This window comes from Hypanus sabinus, chromosome 27 (genome assembly GCF_030144855.1).
Source record: "Hypanus sabinus isolate sHypSab1 chromosome 27, sHypSab1.hap1, whole genome shotgun sequence".
Taxonomy (NCBI): domain Eukaryota; kingdom Metazoa; phylum Chordata; class Chondrichthyes; order Myliobatiformes; family Dasyatidae; genus Hypanus; species Hypanus sabinus.
In genome coordinates, this window is record NC_082732.1 from 22,136,740 (window position 1) to 22,155,715 (window position 18,976).

The following is an 18,976-nucleotide window of genomic DNA, read 5'->3' on the forward strand; positions in this document are numbered from 1 at the left end:
GACCATCCCCCCACCCCCCAAGAAAAAGAGAAAAAGCCAAAATATGACTTAAAAAGAGAAAAAGTAAGACTAATCCTACCCCCATGTCAGCTGAAGAACACTCCATATATAAAGGATATATATAAAAGAATCACCCCGACTTTAAAAATAAAATCGCTATAATAAAAACCATATTTCTAAGTATAGTTAGTTGTAAAAAGAATAAAAATATAATCACTAAAAACAATTATAACTCGGGCTCTGGCCCAGACAAAACAAAAAATATTTAAGCTGAGATAAGCGATGCCTTGTCTGGAAGAAACACGAAAAATATAAACATAATGCCATCTTAAGCAAAACCAAAAATCTTTTCCAAAAAACCACCATCTTAATCAAGGAAAATTTTACCTTCAAAGAATTAAAAATATACCTTCGAAGGAACAAAGTTAATAGACAAGTATGTAGTTAAATGATTAAAGTGTATAAGGCAAAACAATTAACATGACGCAAACACACTTTAACTTGAGTATAAAGTGTAGGATGAACCTACACCAATAACCAGATTATAATTCTGGTTTAAGAGATCGAGAACCATCTTATACGATCAGAATCATTCATTTATTAAAGACTGGTGTCTGTAGCAGTAAGGAAGTTCTCCTCCAGATATTTTCTCACTTCTGAAGTTAAAAGGAAAACTTGTCGTGGAGCATTCGACGGAGAAATTCGAAGCTTCACAGGGTATAGAAGCGCAGGTTTCAGATTTTTCTCATAACATTCAGCCATCAACTGTTTAAAAAGAAGCCTTCTTTTTAAAAGATCTGAACTAAAATCTTCGATCAGGCGGAAGGAAAAATCTTTGATTTTAATCATTCCTAGTCGACGAGCTGCTCTTATAAGTTGTTCTTTGTCATGTACATAATGGAACCGGACAATTACCACCGAAGGTTTGTCTGTAACACTCGGTGATCGACGCCGAATTCTATGTGCCCGATCCAATAAAGGGGGGGTTATTCGGGAAAATTGTCGGAAACGCTTCTTTTAAAAGTTGAACAAAATATATCGAAGGGTCATCTTTTTCTATGCCGTCTGGAAGACCAAGTATACGTACGTTCTGTCTTCTGGAGCGATTCTCAAAATCGTCACTCTTGGCTTTAAGGGCTTCCATCAGCTTAATGGTCGAAATTAAATCCTGTTGCAGTTTTCCAATAGTCAAATCTTGCTTCCGAGCTTCTTCTTGCAAAGACACAATAAGAGCTTGTTGCTGTTTAATTACTAAATCTGTCTTAACCATGTACTCTTGAAAAGCCTTTATATCTTCTTTAAAAAATTGTTGTAGTTCAGCAAATTTTTGATCCAAAACCTCCATAAACAATTCAAAAGTTAATGGTGTTTGTTGTGTCGGAGCCTGCTTTTTTCCGTTACCATTCGGATTACATCCGGGATCCCGTCCCTTAGACCTGAGAGACATTTCTGTTTGCATATCATCAAAAGTTCACAACAAACGCTTGGCAGTAAATCCAAAAAAAAAGAATAAAGAAACTTTCGGTATAGGTAAAAATAAGCTGAATAAGGGTGATCAAAGGTTAAAAAAAGTAAAAGTTATGGAGCGAATCCAAAACGGTACTCACTCCATGAGCGTCTCCAGCTGACCTCGCACAAAAATCAAAAAGAGCTCTGACCAGTGATCAATCCAAACATTGGATGTTTTGAGAGGGGAATTCATTCAGATCCTCTGCCTGAGTAGAAAAGGCAGCAGTGGGATGCTACAGCAATAAAGAGCTTTGGCTAATGACCAATTGGTGCTTGGGATTGATTAGCAAGAGCAAATTAAAGGAAGGCAGGGGCAAGCACAATGGTTGTGGTCTGAGTGGACAGTCAAAGTGTTGACCATGAGGCCTCCCCAAAGAGAGGCTTGAGTCAGAGAAAGCAAAGGAAAGAAAAGTACTGGGTTAAGTATTTTTCCCTTCCTTTTTTTATATCTGCTCAGCTAGGAATGCCGGGGAGAACAGTGGACCATTCCTCTTGCATGATGCAGGAATCCACATTAGAGAGCTGGAGCTGGAATTGGAACTGGATGAACTCCAGATCATTCGGGAGGCTGAGGGGGTGATAGATAGGACATATAGAGAGATAGTTACACAACAAGGTGCAGGACACAGGAAACTGGGTGACGGTCAACAAGGGGAGAGGGGTGAAGAACTCAGTGCCAATGCAGAGTACCTTTGTGGCCATCCCCCTCAACAACAGGTATATCAATTTAAATACTGTTGGGGGGGGGGGGGGGTGGGGAGTAGACCTAACAGAGGAAAGTCACAGTGGTCAAGTCTCTGGCACTGTCGGGCTGTGACTCGGGAGGGAAGGGGGAAGAAAAGGCATGTTGTGATGATAAAGGGCTCATTAATTAGAAGAACGTACAGGAGGTTCTTTGGACGAGAACGACATTCTCAGATGGTACTTTGTCTTCTAGGCAACTTCCGGGGGGGGGGGGGGGGGTGAATATTTTTATGGGCATTCTAAGTGCAATCAAATTATTTTACTGTTGAAGACTTCAAATCAAAGGCATTTTTATCCTTCCCTGCAGTCCATGCTTCCGAACAAGGCCAAGCAATTACACTCAAGAAGAATACTGACTAACAGTTCCTCATTGCAACCAAAAGAACTGATATGAATTGCAGTACTTCTAATGTTATCCTGACTTGAGTTCAGAAGGAAGCAAACATTTGTAATTAATTCAATGATCCACTGAACATCAAATTAAAGCTGAAGCTATCCATGGCAGTTTCTCTGCCCCCTATGGCACAGACATACCAGAAACACAGCAATTCTAATATAAAGCAACTAACCAGTCATCTTCAACCTCCTCCGTGTAGACTCTAGCTATGAACTGCTGGTTAAATGAATCCTACAAGAAAACAAACAAAATATTAGTGCTTTTTGTTTGATCCTTACAACATCTTTGGTAAAATTTATTTACAATTAATAATTAAAGCCAAGAAATTTTTAAAATATTTTGCAGGAACATAAAGAATATAATCCTGAAACATATAAAAGAAAAAATCTGGATAAAATAAAAAAATTCCATCAGTTGTATATTACTCAATTCTAGAAGTCATCTCAGCAATAAGAATTGCATCCTGAAAATTATATCACTTCCTCAGATGAGCAAAATTATATTCAATTATGTGATTATAGCAAAATTACTCATTGCCAAAGTTAGTTACATGTTTATTGTTATATCTGATGTCACAGAACATGTTGATTCCTTAAGGTTGCTGCAGCTGGGGATGATAGTGGAGATAAGCTCCCACTACGGATTAAATGGTCACAATGGCATACATCTCAAAGAGCCTCTAACAACTAAGTCCAGCACCTGGCCTTCACGTGTGGCTTAGCTACACGTGAATCTGTTTCTACTGACAGGAGAAGGGGCAGAGGCGGATTACTGGAACCTTAAGAACAGTTGCTTTGAGCAGATGGGGCTTATTGGCTGTGGCTGGCAGCTCATCTCGGAGGAGGAAAACTCTGATCTCAAACCTCCACTGCTTTGTGGCTACACCCACTCACAGGGAAGGCTTCAGAAGTAAACCCTGAGGAAAGGTCTCCCTGGACTCCCTCAGGCAGTCCTATGTAGAGTTCAACAATGAGTGGCGTGAAGCAATGCTTGCCCTTTTTTAAAAAATAGGCTACTGTATGCAACAACTATGTACAGACAAAAAATTGCACTGTTTTTTCCTTTGTGTGTTATATGTACTAAGTGTGCTTTATATCCTGGTCCAGAGAAACGTCATCTCATTTGACGGCATACATGTATATAGCTAATTGACAATAAACTTGACTTCACTTCTACTTTTCCCAACAGTATTTTTTTATTGAATTGAATTGACTTTACTAGTCACATTCTTCACATATGAGTAAAAATCTTTACATCTCCATCTAAATGTGCAATGTGCAATTTATAGTAATTTATAATAAATAGTATGTACAACAGGACAGTCAATATAACACAGAAATACAATTGTATCAGTGTGATGGCCTGGTGGAAGAAGTTGACCTGGAGCCGGTTGGTCCTGGCTTTTATGCTACACTACCATTTCCCAGATGGAAGCAGCTGGAATAGTTTGTGGTTGGGGTGACTTGGGTCCCCAGTGATCCTTCAGGTCCTTTTTACACACCTGTCTTTATAAATGTCCTGAATAGTGGGAAGTTCACATCGACAGATGCGCTGGGCTGTCCGCACCACTCTCTGCAGAGACCTGTGAAGTACAGTTCCCATACCAGGCAGTGATGCAGCCAGGGATGCTCTCAATTGTGCCCCTGCAGTAAGTTCTTAGGATTTGGGACCCCATACCAAACTTCTTCAACTGAGATGAAAGAGGCAGTTTCTCCAGATATTATAAAGTTTAGGTCTGAAGTTAAAATAGCCTATCCCTCCACCTAGTTATCAATAGGATCACAAGACAGAATTAGGCCATTCAACCCATCAAGTCTGCTTCGCCATTCCATCATGGCTGATTTATTTTCCCTCCCAACTCCCATTCTCCTGCCTTCTCCCTTGCAATCTTTGAAGCTTTACTAATCAAGAACCTATCAACCTCTGCTTTAAATAACCCCAATGTAATACCATTCTTTTCTGTAATACCATGGGTTCTTGAACAATTAAGGTTTTCTCGGTATTGATGAATGATAGGGGTGGTGGGGATTGCCAAAGAACAGGTAATGATGGGCAGCGGGAGTCAGATAAAGGGGATGGAAGTATTGAGACAGACGCTGGCAGGTAATAGGCAGAATCAGGTAAGTGAGGGATTGAAGGGCAAATGAAAACAAATAGGGGAGGGTGGTGAGTGTAGGTATCAAAGGGATGAGGGATAGAAAAATGAACAAAAGGAGAGAGAACCTAGGTGGGTGGGTGGGGGCAGGAAAGGAACACAGGATGGTCCCTGTCTACATGCATTTCTCCCCCCTTGCTTCACATCCCCCATCTCATTCTAGCTGCCTATATTTTTCTTCCTTTTCTTATGTTTACATCTATCACCAACCGGTCTCTGTCTTAACACTCTCTCTCACTTTTACATAATAGCTATTAACTCTGAGCACTCTCAGTCCTGATGCATGCCCTCAATCCAAAGCCATCAGCCATCCCTTTGCCTTCTCAGATGCACACACACCAAGTGTGTTCTTCCAGCAGTTTATTGTTTGTTCCATTGCTGCATTCAGAATTTAATTTAATACAGCTGCATTGCAAACTGATTGCATTATAAACTGATTGAGCATCATTAACGCTATTATACCCCATGCATGGGCTGTGTTTTCTTACCTTGATTACAACCCAATCAGACTGACTCAGATGACAGGGATGGCATTTAAAAAGTACTTCCAGAACTGGTTTCCAATAAAAAATAAGCCATAGTATTCCTACTGTTAGGACTGTAAGAATATAGTAGAGAATTTTTCGCCATTGCACTTCCTTGTATCCTGTCACCTCCTGCACAGAAAATACATCAGTATTACAATCACAAAGAACCTGAGAATCCCTTTAATAATTGCACCACGCATTGTTGAACAGGTCACCACAAAATTATCCATGCCCAAAATCTAATGCATTTCTAAACCCAGAGCAATAATGAAATTAAGTAGTCCTGCTGAAGAGTCTCAACCCGAAACAGTCTATGGAAAGACTGTACTCTTTTCCATAAATGCTGCCTGACCTGCTGAGTTCCTCCAGCATTTTGTGTGTTTGCTTAGACTTCCAGCATCTGCAGATTTTCTCTTGTTTGTGATGAAATTAAGCAGAACATTCTGGATCTGTATTCTTTAAAACTCTGTTGCTTATAAAACTTGGATAAAAGCAAAGCAGCAGAATACTTTGTTGTAAAGAATATTTGTCCCTACATGGACATATGGACCAGCTTACTGGAGTTCACTGCCACATTGAAAGCTTTCATATGAAACCTTACTTCACCCACTTAGATGCTCCGATTACAGAGAGTAATGATGTGCAGCCTGGACCTTGTCTGTCTACTGCAGAATTGATGAACCCCTGGATAAACAGGTGGAGGAAGGAAACAAATTGTCTTAAGTTTCCAATGTATATCTCCACAGATCGCTTGGTAATTATTAAGGACCAAGTTTAAATAACCTTATGTCACAGACCAAGGTCACATGCAAGCTGCATTGGCTAAATCCAAAGGTGGCAAAAAAGAGAATATAAAAGCATACAGGTGAGCCCCATGTCAGAGTGGTTGCTCTCCTAGAAAACCATCCGTAACACAATTTCCTGTAACACAGAACCCCTTTTCCCATTGAATCCCAGGTTCCTTTAGAATGTCCTTCTCTCATGTTAAGCCAATATAATGACCCATTGCTGAGGTCATCATTAGACTGGTATGATGGGACTAACACAGGCAAAACCAGCAACAGATGTTGTTAATTTTAGTTGTAGCCGCTCAATATTTTATTCCATTTCTCATATTTTTGGGTAGAGTTTCTGGGTGAATTTCCGTAACCAGATGGCTGTAACATGGGGTTTGCCTGAACATATTTTCAAGAGGAGAATTAAATATTCAACATTCATAAACTTCCACCAAACCTGATCGTCATCAAAATTTCCTAATGTCTACATAATACTTACTGTGGATACATTAGTCCCAGTGTACTGGACCGTGCCATAATCTGACTGGTTCTTCAGCAGCTTGCTGCTATCTATGAAAGCACAGAGAATTATTTTGGTATACTGAAGTACAAAAGCTAATATACTCTAGATCCTGATAAACTGAAATACAAAATTCAAGTTGTAGACTTTTCATCAGAGCTAATTGGTCCAATTCTACAATCTACTTCAGCATGAGCGAGTATGGGATCATTTCAGTGTCATAACTGTAGAACGGTCATAAAAATAACACTTCACACAAGAAAACAGATGACAAAATGAGAAAAGTATTTAGAGTCACCAAGGCTTTGGGCAAAGATAAAGTTTTGAATAACTGCCTTAAAAAGTGATGGAGAATGTGCAGGATTAAACTATCAAGACAGTATAATTACAACACTTGACAGCATGAGCACTTGTAGTCAGTGAAACAAGGAAAGGATGTATAGAGACCAAAAGCACAGGAACAAGCAGATGAAGAGCTGAGCTCACAGTGACAAAGAACTCCCTCCTTACCCATGTCATACAGCAAAAGAAAACAGGACTGGAGGAGGCAATTGCTAGCCCTATCTGCTTTTGTCACAGAGAGTTTTGTAGATTAGAACAGTCAATGTGTACTAAGCTTACACTTCTGTGGTTTGAGATCGTGAGGCCATGCCTAGACGTGATGAACAGGAGACACGTTTTGCAAAAGACATTAAAATAACAGGGCCTTTGTGCCGCAGTTCACACAGACTACATGCAAAGAATAAATTTTACTGCAATACAGATTCCAAGTTTCCCTCAAGTATTTTGTTCTGGTGACCACCTTCCCAAACCACTTTAATTTAATGCCTTGTTTTCTGCATTATGTTGGTGACTGCCTTCTAATATTCACAAAACATTTTTAAAGGAACATGCTTAAATGGACCTCACCCAATATGTCTGGAGAAATACTTATACAAAAAACAATCACATTCAGACTTCCCATCACTTAATAACAATGTCTGGTAGCAGTATAACCACTCTCCATAGATAGCATTCAAGATTGTTTAATGTCATTTTTAGTATACATGTAAAGGAGAACAAAATAATTGTTACTCCAACTCTGATACAGCACAAAAAAACGCAATTAATGTAAAGAACACAATGAAAAGAAATTCTGCTCCCACAACCTATGGACTCACTTTCAAGGACTCATCTCATGCTTTCGATATTTATTGCATATTTATTTTTTCTCTTTCTTATCTGCAGAATCTGTTGTCCTTTGCAAATTGGCTGTTTCTCCTGTTGAGTATGGTCTTTCATTTATTCTATTATAATTCTTGGATTTACAATCAACAATGCGTCTTTTAAGAGCCTCTTAGATACGTACATGGAGCTTAGAAAAAAAGGAGGGCGATGCGCTAGGGAAACTCTAGGCAGTTTCTAGAGGAGGTTACATGGTCAGCACAACATTGTGGGCCGAAGGGCCTGTAATGTGCTATGGATTTCTATGTTCTATGTTCAACTGCGATGCCCTGGAGACAGTTAATGAAGCTATTTATTTTACTTCTTCGTCCTTCAAGTACGATTCTGCTACTAAGCTGCATGTGATTGGAACCTGTGATCTACATTTTGATGGTGTACTTGTGGGCTGATTGTGCGATCTGGAGTTTGACTGTCTCTGAGAGAGCTTGGTGAGGCTTACAGCGGCCTGGAAACCCATAATAGACTCTATTGCTTCTCTCTGATTGAGGTGTCGAGCAAGGTTGAAAGCAGAGGGCAGGCAGGTGTTCAGTGCCACCTGTCTGCATTTGACCAGTCTTCCTGCCCCTCTCGCAAGCGTTGTAGGAGGAAAGTGCAGGAGTTTTAGGATCCATGTTGGAAGGATTGATTGGCAAGGATGCGAATTATTTTGGGGTATTTTCAGGTTCATATTGCATGTGCTTTCAGATTCTGGTTACTTTTTTTTTGCTGTTTTTGAGCAAATTGATCAGGGTGATCAATGCGGACTGGGGCACTTCGGCAAAGAGTTGTGGTGGCCTGCAGTGGGATAGCGCAGTGATGCAGCAGGTTAGGATGTTCTCTACTGTGCATCTGTAGAAGGACACGAGTATAAATGTACACAGTCCAGCTCTCTTCAGCCTCCTCAGAAAGTAGAGGCATGGATGAGCTTTCCCAATCGTGCATAGTGCATTCTGGGACCATGAGAGGATACACTAGATGTGCACTCCCAGGAGTTTGAAACTGCTGTGCCACTGACTCACTCAAGGCTCAAGTTTGCTCATACAACTCTAGACACCAAGTGAGTCGATTATCTGAGCTTTCACTGAAAGATTTTGACCACAAGAAAGTACTGAGATTCAGGAAAGCAAAGTTAGCTAAATTTGAAAAAAAGTGTATGCTCTGAGGGTTATCCAATAGCAAACCAAGGCAAAGATGTGAAGTGAATCAGCAGAATTTAGCCCTTGAGCTAAACTTGGTTCTCAAATAAACCAATTGGCAAATAATGAAAGCAAATTAAGTTTTCATACAGGCAGAAGTATTCGCTCTGCAAAAAGTCAACTGAGATTTGTCATCTAAAATGCAATTCCGACATTGTTATATTATTTATGCACAAGTTTCAACCCAATAAAGGAAAGTAAATAAACCAGAGAACTAGAAGCACAGATACTGCCAAAAATGAGAAATAAAGAATGCCAACATAGTTATTCAGCCTGAGGGCTTGGCTGAGTGTTCCTGAAGCACATTGGAATTTTTTTTTCAAGATTACAAGGAATTGATTTTTTTCAAGATTACAAGGAATTGATTTTTTCAAGATTACAAGTCTTTCTCCTGCTCTTCTCTATCCCTGTATCTGCTACAAATGAAATAGCCTAAATCAACATAGAACAATATATGGAGAATGCCCATGCTGACAAATAAAAACAAAAAAAACATTTGTAGGAGTTAAATGCTGGATAATGGCATCTTAATGTTATTAAGATGTGAGTAAATGTTGAGCAAATCATCAAAATACTGGAGGAAAGCAAAATAAATAATTTGTTAAATTTCTACACTCAGTGCTGTAATTATTGTTAAGAGGTTTTTCCTACAAAAAAATCAAGATCAATAAAATGATCATTATTATTTTTCCTCAAACAATGGGGGGGGGGGGAGTAAGAGAACATCAAGTTTTACAAGTAAGAGATACTGCTTTTAACAAGAGACCTCCTAAATCAATTTAAAGATGATTAAGCCGGCATACAGTTGCTACATACAGTAGGTCACTGGCACAGAAACAATTTTTCAAAGTATAGCTGAAACAAGTCATGAGACTTTAGAACATTCTCTGATGACAATCATTGCAGTTCTGTATTTTCAAGCAGGGGTTGCAAAAGTGAGAATGCCTGACTTATTCTTCCTCTGCCTACATACTAAAATTCTCTTGTTTTTAAAGCTCTTAATGGCCTGGGAATGGAGTACAATACAGAATCACTTTTCATTTTATCATCCTGCTCAAGCTCTCAGAACTTCCGTTGGTCTCTTATGTTTAAACAACCTCCCTCAAAAAATAATTAGCAGGTCAGCTTTTCTGAACCACACCGTGGAACTCAATATCTAAAACCATAAGTGATGCAGACTTAGTTGACACTTTTAAATAACAGCTCAAACCCTATTTACTTAACCTGGCTTTTAACTAACATAGTCTTGTTTGTTTTACTTTCATGTTTGTACTTTTATCCCACTGTAAAGCACTTTGAACTACATCACTCGTATGAAAATTAATCTATAATTATTACTACTACTACTACTACTACAAACACAGAAAGCAAACAGTAGATCCACTGCTCAGACAGAAATCAGCAACCTACTGATTCAGCCCCACCCTAGAATTACAAGGCCATGGGAATTGATCAATTTTCCACCAGCCTATCTCCCACATCATTTCTTAGATTATATACTCTCATGCATGTGTACGATTCTCACTCAATTCTGCTCAGTTGCTCTTATAAATGAATATAAAGTGCATTCCAATCCCAAAAGCTTCAAATAAATAACTCACCCGACTGGTATGCACTAACAGTTTAAAAAATAAATGGTTTAATGCTTTAATTAATGCTGATGAGATTCTAGTACTGTGCAAAGGTCTTGGGCACATGCAAAAAAAAATTCTGTAAAGCAAAGATGTTTTCAAAAATAATGAAATGAAAAGTTTCTAAATATCAAAAATATGAAAAGCAAAAAGCAGTTAAAAAAATTAAATCATGTCAATATTTGATTTAAAACTGCATCAGTTCTCTTAGGTACGCTGTTGTACAGTTTTATAAGAAAATCAGATGGTAAGTTGTTTCAATCATTTCGGACAAGTTGTTCCGCAGAATTTAGTGCTCTTGTTTGCTTCTGTCTCTCCAGGTAATCCCAGACAGCCTCTGTGGTTGAGATCAGGGCTAAGTGGAGGCCACACAATCTGTTGCAAAAAGTCTTGTTCTTTTTGCTGAAGATATTTCTTTATGACCTTGTCTGTGTGTTTGGGGTCAGTGTCCTGCTGCAGAATGAAGTTGGGACCGGTCAGATGCTTCCCTGATGGAATTGCATGATGGACAAGAATCTGCTTGTACTTCTCAGCATTGAGGGTTCCATTAATTCCGACTGTTGATGTGTGAATGAAGTCACCGGAGAAGAGCACTGGTAGGTACGAAGCAGCCTCTTCATTCAACAAAACAAGATATAGCAGGCATCATATTAAGACCCTTCCAATGGAAAAGGTTTGCTTGGCCCAACTCTACACAACATTTTATATGCTAAATATCAAAGAAAAATTCAGGATAATTCAAACAAATCCGTATTTACAAAGTTTCCTTGGAACTACGCACCGCTACCACACCTCCCTCCTTCGTACCCATGCTACTGACACCCAAATAATAAATTTAAATCAGCGTTGTCTACCCATTTTTCAGAGTTGCATTTTAATCTTCAATGCATATTCATATCGCAAGGTTGTTCCCTGAACCCAATATTCACTTTATGTCCTAACCACAAAAATACTCAGCCCCTCTTCTTGGCCCTCCGGGACAAGAATAAATTTGTACCAGGAAAGGACAACCTTAAGGAGGATCTACTCAAATAGAACAACAGAAATGCCCTGCTTTGAAACCTTCCCAATTACTCTACGTGCATCTACGTCTACCCTACCATCCCTAATGACTACCAACAAAACATTAAGCAGAGTTTGTTCCAGAAATTTGAACAAAAGTGTTTTGAAATGCCGCTTCATTTGTATGCCTGTTGCTCTTTCTCTGCTGGCTAATTGCAGCGTAAACACATTCCTCGTCTTAACTCCTTGATCCTCTAGTAGCTAAAATGCACTTTCCAGGAGCACCAGCAAGATTCAGAGGGCCTCTCATCGATGTATAAGAAGGGGTTGGGGTTGTCTCTATTTGAATGACTGCAAGGACCTCTCCCTGGTGGCACCCCCTTTCAAACTGTCCAGTTAATCACTGGCCTGACCAGCTTATTTGCATTCACTCCCCATTTAGGCTGGGGGTGTTTACTCCGGAGGCTGTGTGCAATGCTTTCTATTCTAAGTCTTGATTACAGAGTACTGTTACCGTTACACTTTAGCATGTTTATGGTTTATGGTTTCTGTCACGCTCTCAGTGTCTCTGCCTGTGCATTTGCTGTGGGTCTGTTTCCATCAACTATGGTCAGGTCTGATGGGGCCAGCTAGGGTTTATCCCTTAGGTTCTCTGTAATTGCACAGTTATTGGGTACACTTGATTCCCTGCTCTGTCTGTGGGGGCAACAGGGTGAGTCATACGGTTTAACCTGAGTCCTGTGTTTCCACTGGCTGTCTCACTGAGTCTGCACACAGACACAAGTGTCCCTTGTTAAAAGTACCATCTTGGTCCCATCTATGTGGAAGCAAACCCTGTCCTTTCAGGCAGCACCCTCACCATGACTTGATCACCCGGTTGTGGGAGGACCGTCTCCTTTCCTCTGGCTCTCTCTGATCAGCAGTACACTGCTGTTGTTCTGCTCGGTCCTTCAACATGAATATGCTTACAAAGGTCTTTCACATACTGGGTCATTCTACCCCTGTAAGTCCCAGGCTCACCGCAACCCATAACTACCCCAGAAGGGAGTTGCATTGCTTGTCCCATCAGTAATTTATAGAGACTGAGACCCAGCATTCAGTTTGGGGTTGCTCACAATCTCATCAAAATTCTCAGCAATACATCAACCCACGTCTTTCCCATCTCAAGTTATAGCTTCAGCTAAGGCATTCTTGATTGTTCGCTTCATTCTTTCTATCATTCCTGAACTCTGATAGTGGTAGGGTTCATGGAATTGTTATCGAATCCCTAACAGTCAGCACACTTCTTTCATCCCTTTCCCTGTGAAATGTGCTCCCTGATCTGAATCTGCCTGGACTGGAATTTCCCACCACGGGAGGATATCCTGAACTAGAATTTCTGCAGCCGTGCTAGCAGTGCAGTCCCTTGTTGGGAAAGCCTCCACCCACTGGGTGAAGTGGTCCATACTAGACTGTAGCTTTTCCCCCTGCTTTTTAGCAGGAGCCCCATGAAATCCAACTGGATGTTTTCCCAGGGTCCCCTCGGCCATGGCTGTAACTTTATGCCCTTACCAGGGATATGCTGGGACAAATAATACAACAGCAGCAGAAGCATTGCCCCATGATATAACTTCTGTAGTATCTGCCTAATACATGGTGGGACCATTGTGACACCTTCCTCCCCGTGGGTCCATCCCCTGGCTTGATGTACCCTCATTATGCGTACAGGCCCAGAAATACATCAGCGGAGTGCAGCTTCCAATCATAAATATTAATCATGCAGAAAGGGTGCAGGGCTTGAATTGCACATCACTTTTAAGATTGAATCCTATGTGTGCTTTACTTAATGTGCAGTTCTTGGCAAATTGAGTTTGCATGGGAGAAAAATCCCTATTGTTCAACCCCATCTTTCAGATGGGGGGAGGGGGAGAGGGAAAAAAAATTGGCCACCTGTCTCAGACAAGAGAAAATCTACAGATGCTGGAAATTTGAGCAACGCACACAAAATGCTGGAGGAACCTCAGCAGGCCAGGTAGCGTCTGTGGAAGAGTACAGTTGACGCTTCAGACTGAAACCCTTTCAATCGTGCATCCTGTCTGACCCATATACACTGCTCCACATTCACAGTGATTCTCATAATTGCCTGCCGTCCTGATTCCCAGGACCCACATAAGCTGTGACTTGCGTTTCCTTACAGGTTTGTTGATGGTATTAATCTGGTATTTCTTTAGGATACTGGCAATCCTTCCAGAAACCATGGAAATACAAGGAAAACAGGCAGCAGCAACAGGTTCCTCCTTGGTGTAAGGTTTCCTGGTTTTTCCGTCAGCCCTTTTAAGGGCCCAATTGATTTCCTTCACCTTGTAGCTACTCTATAGGAATATTGTGCAAAATCGTCTTATTTCTTCGTAGAGGGATGAATGACAGGAGTATAAATACCACTGGACTAGACACGTCCAGGCATCATCCCTGATGAAGCTGGCAGGGTTTGTCATCAAAACATCAGTTAAAATTGATTTCTGTACCCAGTCAGAAGCCTGAGAAGAGTTTATTTGCCGTATATCCCAGGAAAGCACTAGATCCTTTTTCAAAAAAATTCTTCAAAAATCAAAACTCTACTAAACTGAGAAATCTGAAATAAAAACCATCCATTCTAGAGAGACTCAGCAGGACATCTGCATGTGTGTATGGAGGCACAGAGTTAACATTTTCAGTCAATAATTATGCATCAGAACTGTTTATAAATACCTGAAATATTAGCTGATTTTCTCTACACAACTGATTCTTTACAAATACGCAAGTTTTCAACAGATGCATGGATATCTAAAAGCAAGATGACAAAAGCTGTACTTTTTTTTAAAAGTGATTTTTACTTGAATGTGCAACACCTTATCTTTAGTTTCCATCCTCTTGCAGTCATCAACACTTATCAGGGTAAGGTAGCAGAATCAGAAGAAAAGATTCCAACTGCAGTGAAGCACATAGCCAATTGATCAAAGTCATCGTTGTCGTGCTCCATGCATTTTCTGACATTCCTGCTTGTCATTTTAAAATATCCTCTGGACTTCCTCTCAACTTTCACCCTTAGGACAATTTCTTTCAATCTTCTCTCCACCACTGCCACCCCACCAGCATTGGGGAGCTATGTACACAAATTTAGCATTTGCAAATTGGTATGGGATTAATCTGACGGATAATAGGAGGGTTTCTCAACCGGGGTTCTGCGGAACCCTGGGGTTCCACGAGAGGCCAGTAGGGGTTCCGTGACAGATCGTGATTTAAAAAAATAAACATTTTTTGAACTTCGTACTATGCTAACATTCACAGTGGTGGGCAGTGATTGAGCAGCCCTGTTAGCAACCTCTTTCAAGGTCTCTCAAGCCCAATATGGCAGTGCGCAATCAGAATGTGTTTATTCTCAGTTTCTGACACAAGATGGGGGAGGCCGTTGATAATTGATGAGTGTTGTATTGCACAGAGGGGAGGACGGCAGGGTGATAACTGATGAGTGTTGTATTGCACAGAGGGGAGGAGGGTAGGGTGATAATTGATGAGTGTTGTATTGCACAGAGGGGAGGACGGTAGGGTGATAATTGATGAGTGTTGTATTGCACAGAGGGGAGGAGGGTAGGGTGATAATTGATGAGTGTTGTATTGCACAGAGGGGAGGAGGGTAGGGTGATAATTGATGAGTGTTGTATTGCACAGAGGGGAGGAGGGTAGGGTGATAATTGATGAGTGTTGTATTGCACAGATGGAGGACGGCAGGGTGATAACTGATGAGTGTTGTATTGCACAGAGGGGAGGACGGTAGGGTGATAATTGATGAGTGCTGTATTGCACAGAGGGGAGGACGGCAGGGTGATAACTGATGAGTGTTGTATTGCACAGAGGGGAGGACAGTAGGGGGATAACTGATGAGTGTTGTATTGCACAGAGGGGAGGACGGTAGGGTGATAATTGATGAGTGTTGTATTGCACAGAGGGGAGGACGGTAGGGTGATAATTGATGAGTGTTGTATTGCACAGAGGGGAGGACGGTAGGGTGATAACTGATGAGTGTTGTATTGCACAGAGGGGAGGAGGGTAGGGTGATAACTGATGAGTGTTGTATTGCACAGAGGGGAGGAGGGTAGGGTGATAATTGATGAGTGTTGTATTGCACAGAGGGGAGGAGAGTAGGGTGATAATTGATGAGTGCTGTATTGCACAGTGGGGAGGAGGGTAGGGTGATAATTGATGAGTGTTGTATTGCACAGAGGGGAGGAGGGTAGGGTGATAATTGATGAGTGTTGTATTGCACAGAGGGGAGGAGGGTATAATTGATGAGTGCTGTATTGCACAGAGGGGAGGATGGCAGGGTGATAACTGATGAGTGTTGTATTGCACAGAGGGGAGGAGGGGAGGGTGATAACTGATGAGTGTTGTATTGCACAGAGGGGAGGAGGGGAGGGTGATAATTGATGAGTGCTGTATTGCACAGAGGGGAGGATGGCAGGGTGATAACTGATGAGTGTTGTATTGCACAGAGGGGAGGAGGGTAGGGTGATAATTGATGAGTGTTGTATTGCACAGAGGGGAGGAGGGTAGGGTGATAATTGATGAGTGTTGTATTGCACAGAAGGGAGGATGGTAGGGTGATAATTGATGAGTGTTGTATTGCACAGAGTGAAGGACGGTAGGGTGATAATTGATAAGTGTTGTATTGCACAGAGGGGAGGAGGGGAGGGTGATAATTGATGAGAGTTGTATTGCACAGAGGGGAGGAGTGTAGGGTGATAATTGATGAGTGTTGTATTGCACAGAATAGAGGAGGGTAGGGTGATAATTGATGAGTGTTGTATTGCACAGAGGGGAGGAGGGTAGGGTGATAATTGATGAGTGCTGTATTACACAGAGGGGAGGATGGTAGGATGATAATTGATGAGTGTTGTATTGCACAGAGGGGATGACGGTAGGGTGATAATTGATGAGTGTTGTATTGCACAGAGTGAAGGACGGTAGGGTGATAATTGATGAGTGTTGTATTGCACAGAGGGGAGGACGGTAGGGTGATAACTGATGAGTGTTGTATTGCACAGAGGGGAGGACGGTAGGGTGATAACTGATGAGTGTTGTATTGCACAGAGGGGAGGAGGGTAGGGTGATAATTGATGAGTGTTGTATTGCACAGAGGGGAGGATGGTAGGGTGATAATTGATGAGTGTTGTATTGCACAGAGGGGAGGAGGGTAGGGTGATAACTGATGAGTGTTGTATTGCACAGAGGGGAGGATGGTAGGGTGATAATTGATGAGTGTTGTATTGCACAGAGGGGAGAAGGGTAGGGTGATAATTGATGAGTGTTGTATTGCACAGAGGGGAGGACGGTAGGGTGATAAGGAGCATGAAGCGTGCTTTCCATACATTGAATGAACTCACACAACTCGAGCTGTGACAACAGCCTCTCCCTCCCGAATTACCTTCTACAATTTCCCCTTACGCGCTGCTAACGTTATGGGAGCTAACAAACTTTACCAGTGTAGTAGAAAATTGGAAGGAAATTATTATTCTAAAGATGATATATTTTCTTTTAGACACAGCAACCCAGCTTCTTGCCTGCAGCTTTGCCGTTGCTCTAAACATTGCAAAAAGGTGGATTGTGTACATTAGAAATGAATTGTATTGTGAAGTTTTTGGTTTTTAGTTACTTTATTACTCAACATTGTCAATAAATGTTCATGTTGTAAGTAGCATTAAGTCAACTTACAATCTTTATTAAAATTAAATCTACTAAGCCTGCCTTTAGAAAAATTAAATCCTGTTTTGGATTAAGCCAGTTATATTACAGAAACTTATGTTTGCCTTATGAGTTTTGAAAATTTATGAAAGGGAAAGAAAGATTAATTTCAAGGAAGATAGGCTAAGCTTAATGACCTTTTATTCCAAGAAAGGTCGGCTAAAAATCTCTACTCAAAAGAGCATTGACAATTATTTTTGGATTATTATATGTACAACTTACTGATCACACTAATGTACCGTGAGCTCCAGATATAATCATTTTTATGCAGGGTTCCCTGAGACCTGAAAATTATTTCAAGGGTTCTTCCAGTGCAAAAAAGGTTGAGAAAGGCTGGAATATTTTTTTTTAAACTGCAGAGACACTGGCATTCTTTTAAATGTACAGTTCTGCTTCATAATTTTTTTTTAACCAAGTCACACCTGCAAACAATAAAACAACAGGGTGTCAGTGGGTCAAGGATTAACGATAACTTTAGTCACCAAATACATTTGCATGTATTAGGAAATTGCCGTGGAGTGTGGAGCTACATTCAGCAAAAAAAACATTAATTATACAGAATAAAGATTAGAAGTACAGATATATATTCTATACATAAATACCAGCATGTATTTAAAATGTAAACAGCATTATAACATATGGTTTAAAGTGTTTACAGAGTAGTGCAGTGACTGTGGTAGTGGACAGAGGGGTAAAGGGGGCTAGCTAGAACTTTTAAAATGGTATGAAGGTTTTGTTTTAGTCGCCCTATAGCACTTTCCAGAAGGGAACTTCTGGAAAAGGCAGTTTGCAGGGTGGGTTACATCACCTATAAAATTTCCTAGCCATTTTGTCCTAAACACATACAATGATGGTAGTCTGCAGCCAATGACCTTACAGTCTTTGACATTGTTATGTTTAAACTCAATCAGCTCAAACTTACAATACCCGGAATTTGGAACGTGCACCGGAGCAGCTTGAAAATGAAAACCCCCTGTATAATTTCATAATACAAAATGAAAGTTGGTGTAAGACAAAATAGCTATAAAAGTCATGAATTACAGATGAGTCATATACAATAGACCTACTATTGATAGGATTTGTTCATTCACAATGCAAACACGATCATGGTCAAATCCCATCACTGTTAGCCGATGTACAACGCATCCTGCAAACTGAGTAAACTTAATCACCTTGTCTGACATTACTGGCAAGTTACCAAACACTGAACACTTAACAGGAAAGGAAGCTATTGAGGATATCTGTATAAAGTTACTTTACAGATTTACCAGATTTTTTGAATATTAATGTCTCAGAGCACAGAGTACCGACAATTGAAAAATGTTTCCTCTCCTAAAATTTTCTTGGGAAAAACAAAATGGAACAGGAAAGATAGGAAAGATTCCATTACTCCCGAGGTCCTGTGATGAAGGTTAAAGGAGGGACAGTTGGAGCGCCTTGGTAGCGTAGCAGTTCGAATGACACTATTACAGCTCAGGGCGTTCCAGAGTTCTATTCTGGAGCCATCTGTAGATTGTACTTTCTCCCTGAGAACTCCATGGGTTTCCTCTGGGTACTCT

The 18,976-nt window shown here is 40.7% G+C and overlaps 1 protein-coding gene across 2 annotated transcripts in view; it reads right to left on the reverse strand.

The window, feature by feature from the left end:
* The window catches only part of atp13a2 (ATPase cation transporting 13A2), a 144,089-nt gene that overhangs the window by 91,498 nt on the left and 33,615 nt on the right, over window positions 1-18,976 (reverse strand). For both annotated transcript variants that reach the window (XM_059951899.1, XM_059951900.1), the window contains exons 2-4: window positions 6,608-6,678; window positions 5,294-5,461; window positions 2,823-2,881 (exon numbers count right to left, since the gene is read on the reverse strand). In XM_059951899.1, coding sequence (XP_059807882.1) covers window positions 2,823-2,881; window positions 5,294-5,461; window positions 6,608-6,678 — 298 coding nt within the window. The remainder of the gene's footprint in view (window positions 1-2,822; window positions 2,882-5,293; window positions 5,462-6,607; window positions 6,679-18,976) is intronic.